Source organism: Amphibalanus amphitrite, unplaced genomic scaffold, assembly GCF_019059575.1.
Source record: "Amphibalanus amphitrite isolate SeventyFive unplaced genomic scaffold, NRLGWU_Aamphi_draft 002122F_arrow, whole genome shotgun sequence".
NCBI lineage: Eukaryota > Metazoa > Arthropoda > Thecostraca > Balanomorpha > Balanidae > Amphibalanus > Amphibalanus amphitrite.
In genome coordinates, this window is record NW_024883615.1 from 396 (window position 1) to 7,252 (window position 6,857).

General features: G+C 48.8%; 2 protein-coding genes across 3 annotated transcripts; one reads left to right on the forward strand and one right to left on the reverse strand.

The window, feature by feature from the left end:
* Positions 1–1,649: 1,649 nt before the first annotated feature.
* On the reverse strand, positions 1,650–3,778 carry LOC122376391. The gene is made up of 2 exons (XM_043356254.1): positions 2,325–3,778; positions 1,650–1,888 (listed from the first exon to the last, which is right to left on the reverse strand). Exons 1-2 carry the CDS (start codon positions 3,746–3,748, stop codon positions 1,720–1,722), a joined length of 1,593 nt encoding a protein of 530 aa, XP_043212189.1. The 5' UTR covers positions 3,749–3,778; the 3' UTR covers positions 1,650–1,719.
* A 724-nt stretch (positions 3,779–4,502) lies between these two features.
* Positions 4,503–6,857, forward strand: LOC122376392. 2 transcript variants are annotated; one of them, XM_043356255.1, is made up of 2 exons: positions 4,503–4,644; positions 5,081–6,857. In XM_043356255.1, the coding sequence occupies exon 2, from the start codon at positions 5,142–5,144 to the stop codon at positions 6,552–6,554; it is 1,413 nt and encodes a 470-aa protein (XP_043212190.1). In that variant the 5' UTR covers positions 4,503–4,644; positions 5,081–5,141; the 3' UTR covers positions 6,555–6,857. The 2 variants fall into 2 exon arrangements, with proteins under 2 accessions (XP_043212190.1, XP_043212191.1); XM_043356256.1 differs by having other exon boundaries at positions 4,529–4,630.

Genomic DNA, 6,857 nt, shown 5'->3' on the forward strand with positions numbered 1-6,857 from the left:
CCTGTTGGCCGTTTTCAGCTCCAGCTGCTCGCTCTTGATCACCTGTTGTCCATTTCGAGCTCTTGACTGCCATTTTTGAGCTCCTTCTGTACATTTTTAATCTCTGTTGTCCACTTTGAAGCACCTGTTGGCTGCTTTTTAGATCCTGATGGTCTTTCTGAAGCTCCTGTTGTCCACTTCTCACCAATCCTTTGACCTCTTGTTGTCCTTTCGTGATACCACTCACACTTTGGCTGTTTGTATCTCTGATCTCGTGTAAAACCAGCTCTTTCACTGCTGAAGTACAACTGTCAGTGATGTAGGACGCAAGGGGTACTGAACTGGACGAAGTTGTAGCCGCACAGATCAGCGTTACCAGCACCAGGAATATAGGAAGCTTCTTCAGCACACGGGAAGGCTGCATGATGCCGCTGCACTGTAGCCGATGTTACCAGATGAGCCGGCTGTGACCAACTGACGATCTTTGTGTCTGGTAGTCGGACATTTTAGTGTTTACCGTCGCACTCGACTGTTGTATATGGTTGTAAGTTGTAATTATCAGCACGCTAACGAAGGGGCCGTGTGGTTTATGTCAACTGACGTGCCGAGTTTACGGATGTTTTATTTGTGTTCTAGCTTTACGAGATCAAAGCCAGAGGCGAAAAATAGCGTCAGTTTAACTAAAAAAAAAATAGCGTCAGTCCGCGCCCCCTGGTTTTTCGCGAAAAACTCGCGTAAAAAGTGGCCGACCGCAACGAAACTTTCAGTACCCTCGCATTGATCAATTTTACACCTACCCTGAAAATCTCATGACCCTGACCCAAGTGACCTTTGACCTGTGACCTTTTTTCCGAGACCATGTTTGGCCGGAATCGCGATTCCGCGTATGTCAGCTCGCATTAGCCGCGCGTTTGCAAGCTTTTCGTGGTTTCAAACGTTCAAACATGTGATTTGTGGTTGCCCCCATAGCATTAGGGTGGGTGTCAAGGTCACCTGAAGGTCAGGTCAGGTCATTAACCTTTGGTGACCTCGGTTCACTTCTTCGAGTTTTACATGTTTCTAGGCTAGTTTTTGGAGCTGAATTCGAATTTAGCAACCATTTGAACATTAACGAAGTAGTTTTGGTGACTTCGTAACATGTTACGAAGCTGTCACAGGCGGTTGACACGTACTACGATTACCCGTCACGACGCCTACTGGTTGACCTGACCTGACCTGACCCGACCTGGTCTGAATGCTTAAAGACATCATCTGTGATCAAAACTAACACGATATTCGTGATCAGCACCCCGAAAAACTCCATAGCAGCCACACTTTAGGTACGACTTTCTAACAGCACCCCCCCCCCCTACACGTTAGAAGCTGGCAAACGCTGCTCACATGCGAGGGTTAAGGCGTTGTGTGGTTTTTGTCATGTAGAAGCCACGGGATTAGTTCTGGATGACAGGATAGGTTACGTTGCTTTTTATGTATGTATGTGGTACACTTTGCGCTAATCTAAAGAAGTGTTTGAAACTTGACAGTAGGTACCAAAATTATCCGACGGATTTCGGCCTTATGAGGGTGAACTCAATCAATAAACGAGTGAAATATGGGAATGGAGTGTCAACATATCCTCAAGTGTCGATTTACCATCTTTCCATTCTAGACAACTGCAGATAGGTCGTTACAGATCTATGGCTGTATTTCTCGCCTTTATAACACCATCTCAGCCATCAGAAAACCATTTCCGGTGGCATGTTAGCTCCTTGAAGTGGCGCGCTTCCGGCCATTTCTTGACCACCGGAAGTGGATGATTTCCGCCGCCAGAATTAGCAGCGACGCCGCCGCGCTGGTTAGCAGTAGCACAAACAGTGGGTAAACCTGGCTCACAGCGATGGCATCCCAGCTTCTTGCTCCTGGGTGGCACCTGTGGGACGAGACAAGAGACGGTCTGAAGGGTCGGTGTGACGGGAGTGGTACAGGCATAGAGCCTTGGTACAGGCCACTGTGACAGCTTGTGTCAAGGGGTAGGAACAATGGCAGATGGGTACGACGAGTTTGAAACAAATAACGATATAGGCAAGCTTTACAATACCTCTGATAAATAAACTTTTTCAATATTATCTTTACTAACTTTCATGTGATTCACCTATCAATCAACTGCGTAGTCGAGCTTATCTTCTTGTTCTTTGTCTTTCATTTTGATCTTTCTATCCCACTTCTCGTCCTTCATCTTCCCTCTCTCTCTCTCTCTCTCTCTCTCTCTCTCTCTCTCTCTCTCTCTCTCTCTCTCTCTCTCTCTCTCTCTCTCTCTCTCTCTCTCTCTCTCTCTCTCTCTCTCTCACTCTCACTCTCACTCTCACCTGTAGCTCTCGCTGAGTGTCTCCGGTAGCCAGTAGGCCCTCTCCCTGGCCAGCACTCCTCCTTCCCACAGCCTCAGCAGCTGTCGGTTCATGATGCCGTGCTCTGCGTCCAGTCCCTTCCTGAAGATGATGGCACGTTCCTCCGGCGGCACTCCTTTCAGTGGCACGAAGCACGAGGGACAACGATCCGCCTGCCACGGAGGTACGCGGACAGCAAGTTTGAAAGCCGTGGAGGTCATCAAGAACGCGAATTTAGGCTTAGCGATCAGGCGCTCGATTTCGCGATCGTGTATGCCGAGATGGTTCTCTAGTCGGCGATCAACTTCAGTGACGGAAAATCCAGTGAGTCGTGAAAGTGCAGTGGAGAAGTAGAAGCTCACTTGAGCTCCGATGGTAAACGAACTGTCACGAAAGAGTTCGGTCACGGAGGAGAAGGGCATTGCGGCACGGGTGGCAGTGAGATGCGAATACAAGCCGCTGTTGTAGAAGTTACAGACGAGGATGCCGGTAGCGAAGCCGGTGAGCAGGATGGCTCTAGAGACGGGACGTTGCAGGGTAAGCGCGCTTCCCTGCAATGAGAAGGTCCCGAAGAGGGTCAGAAGCCAAACGAACATCGGGATTTTCTCGGAGTTGTCCTCCTCGTGACAGTTGTGCTGTTTCTGAGAAAGAGCAGCTGAACTGTTTCGAATGTTCTTTCGAGGGATGACCTCTTTCTGAATCTGTTGACGGGTGTCAGTGTCAGAAATCCAGGCATTTAGACGTGTGGAGTCCCGTCGTCTTTTGAGGATTGTCGAGTTGGATTTCGCTGAAGTCGTTCCCTGTCGAGTTTTAGACTTACTTTCAACTGAGTTGATGCCTGGGTGAATTCTTACCCTGGAAGATGTTTGTAGCAATTGCTGCTTTGTCTTATTTATACGTCTCCTAGATCTTAGATCTCCTCTTAGAAAGACCCGTCGTAGCTTATTAGATAGCCAAATCTTTTTAGCCACCAGCCTCCTAGATCCGTTCTTTTCCACCTGTTCGCTTTCGCCCAGAAACGCTGACTGCTCTGGCACACTCCTGCTTTCCTCACCCAGGAGCCGACTGCGGTTATCCAGCAGCCACGCGGCTGTGGCCAGCAGCACAAGCAGCAGCACCACTCCGGCGTACGCAGACTCGTCAAACGGCCGCAGGAAAGCCGTGGTGTCCGTCTCGGCGTCGGGTGTTCTGATGCCGAATCCCACTGTCACGGTTACCGTTGGGAACGTGAAGTCAACCAGCGCGTGTCGAGCGTGACTCACGGTCCAGGATGATGGCGAGATGTCGAACATGCCGTCGCGGATGACGGAGAAGGTGCGGCCCCAGTGCGAGGAGCCGTTGACGCCTGGTACTGGGGTGAAGGACATGGAGAAGCCCAGGTGGTTCTGTATGTGGGAGAGAAGCATGCCTTGCAGACCTCCGGAGATTGTCCCGTTGGTTACCTAGGGGGGGGGAGAGAGAGAGAGAGAGAGAGAGAGAGAGAGAGAGAGAGAGAGAGAGAGAGAGAGAGAGAGAGAGAGAGAGAGAGAGAGAGAGGAGACTCAATAGTTATACACTATGTATGACATACCGTATTGAGTGTCCCATAAACAGCAAGTGCACATGGTCCAGCCCTGCAAGTTAACGTACCTGTTGCAAACTAATGCGATACGTCTGAATTGCACCGCACCAGCTGTTCATTACAGTATGTGATGCTGTCATCTATCAAATAGTCATGAGGTGGTAGTATGCTATGTTACTGTAAGGTCACCAACATGCTATGAGGGCCAAGAAAGGGTGTGATGACACGATATATGCGATATTAGAAGTACTTTTGCAACATATTTTACTAAGCTCGCAATGTAACATAGTGTTTTCAGATGTTGGGATAAATTGTATCGCTACCTTGCCTTATTTTATCTTGATTAATCATAGCACTATTGTTTGAAACAATCTACCAACTCTGATTTCCCTTTTAAAGCGCATGGCCGATGCGCAAAGAGGCCGCTTTCTCATGCGTAATGTGCATTTAAACATGCCTCAACACTTACATATTAATGCTCTCCGAAGTACCAGGCTGCACCTAAACGCTCACCAAGACGTCCTGAACCTTATGACACCCCGAAAATGCGGTGTAGTTGGGGGCAACATAGTCCAGATATGCAGTGTGATTGGGTTTGAACACTGCTCGTTCGAGTCACAGTTCGAGTGCAAGGTGACAGTGTGGCGCAGAACTGCATGCGAGACACATCTCTCAGCGAAGGCTTCAGTGGCTGAGCTGCTTAGTGGAGTGAAGTGATTGGCGACAGGTGCGCATGAAGTGGTAAGCTTGATGGGATTAAGGTCGTTGATGTATCGTACTCAGAGTCATTGGGTGCGAATGTTGTCAGATTTTGCTATCATTTCAAATAAGCGTGTTTGCATTAGAAGTGATCGGCTGGAATTTAGATATGAATTGTTTTTGATATTAAAAAACTAATTTATCCTGTTTTTTTTCGACATGTGGACTTGTGAAACGTGAAAATTGAAACGTGCATACTCTGTGCATATAAAAACTAATTGGCATGTGAATTAGAAAAACGTTAACATACCCTCGGCCCTCCACACGAATGAAACTTGATAAAATAAAAGGTGTATTGTATAAAATTAGGGCCGATGCAGCAGAGCGCGTTTTTTCTTCTTTTTTTTTTAGCTGGGTATTTCTGGATCTACGTTTGCTCGTTTTGACACATTTTAACCATCGCTTCGTTTCTCTCCAGAATCCACTTTCTCCGACCGGTCTTTACGGACTTCAGCTGTCATCAACCTGCTGCAGTCAAGATGGCCGCAGTAATGATATGTGCCGTGCCCATTTTCTTCGTCGGATTGTCGGCAATCTTCCTAGATCCCGACGTCATTGTCAACAACGAAATTGTTGAAAGTCTGTCGGGATTTCCTGACACTCGAGGCTTACATTCACCTTTTGGAAGCTATTCAGGAGGACCCGACGGTCTCTCTTCAAAAACGCTGACCGCTGACAGAATACTCAAAGAAGTGTTGCAGCGTTTTAATGACCATTCAGAAACCTTCCTTCGGCATCAAGCACTGGTGGACGAGTTTATCTTTGAGGCTACCTCTCACCTCCCTAGTCTGTCTCCATTGTTCGCGAACGTGACAACCCACCATGATGGCAGCGCTTTTGAGGGCACCCGCGTCGTGGAGTTCGCCGATTTCGACACATACATCATGCTAAGCAGGGACGCGGTGCTGCGTTACTTCGAGCTGCGTCGTGGCGAAGAGGGACGCATCTCTGCGCGACTTCGACCGGGTATCAATCGTGAAGACTTGCCGGCAGATCTGGAGCGTATGGTGAGGGAGGATAACTATCTGGACGCACGTCGCCTCAAGAGGTGGGTGTTCGAACGTCTCGAGATGGTCTTGAGACTCACCGCCAAGGCACACCCGCAGCTGAGGGCTGCTGTGTACTCGACCAAAGGAGCAGCTGGGGTGGATCTGATCGCCCCTGACGGTGCCCGTCTCGAGGTCGACCTCGCTGCCCAGCTAGATCCTCCTTCCATGGACGGCATGGTTCGTCCAGAGTCGACGAGACCGTGTGGCCTGGAGTTGGTTTCTACTGGTCATCCGATCCCGTGGAGTATTTACAGCAAGCAAACTCTGATTGCGCCGCCACATCCGACTTCTTCTGGTACGACTTATTGGAGACTTGTGTCATCACCCACTACGTCCACACCTGTTTGGAATGTCACTAGAGATAGTGAAGTTCGTGGTACTGATACCATCCCAGGCGACGACGAAACTAGTCACTGGTTCGTCATCAACTCGATGCAACTTGAACGTGCCTTCCTGAGCAAGCAACCGCAGGTGCGCAACGTCATCCGCATCCTAAAGTTGATCAGCATGTCACGCAGCTGGAAGCAGCGTTTTGGAGTGGACTCATTCGTTCTCAAGCACGTCGCCTTCTGGTCTTTCGCCGAAGACTGCGAATCGTCAGCGTGGAGCAATGTTGACGAACTTGCTTCGGCGGTTGTCTCTTCTTTGCGTACCTTCGAGAACGCGTTGCGGCGTGGCCGGATGGATAAGTTCTTCTCTAGTCCTCCAGCTGACAGTGTGTTCTTGTCGCTTATTGGAGGACAAGCTACCCTGCGACACCTTGCCGATGAGGTGCATGACGTTGGTGACGTTCTTTTGGGGAATGATCAGGATGCAATTAGAAGTCTGCTTCGCATCCTGTAGGCGAAATTTAGCTATATGTTTGGTGAATGGTAATAATCTTTTAATACCGCTCTGAGCAATCGGTGATATTATAGAATGAACCTGGATAGTGTCATTTGCTCACGCAGCATTCATTAACTAAATATAGCTGATCGTATGGTTTCTATGCGCTTTGGAAAGGTTGAACAAGAATACCTATTCCAGGCACCGGGCATAATGCTTACACAATTGTAGGCATTACATAATGCATGCTCGTCCAAGGCATAGGTAGCCCTGTTCCTGTGATGCTATGAAATGAAAATAAAATTGCAATGGTGTGGTATG

What these genes read in the sequence shown, in the direction of transcription:
- LOC122376391 (XM_043356254.1), bottom strand. Translation starts at nt 3,748, where the DNA reads ATGCTTCTCTCCCACATACAGAACCACCTGGGCTTCTCCATGTCCTTC. An exon ending in ACACTCAGCGAGAGCTACAG is followed by an intron (nt 1,889 to 2,324) that starts GTGAGAGTGAGA and finishes CTCGTCCCACAG; the next exon opens with GTGCCACCCAGGAGCAAGAA.
- LOC122376392 (XM_043356255.1), top strand. Translation starts at nt 5,142, where the DNA reads ATGGCCGCAGTAATGATATGTGCCGTGCCCATTTTCTTCGTCGGATTG.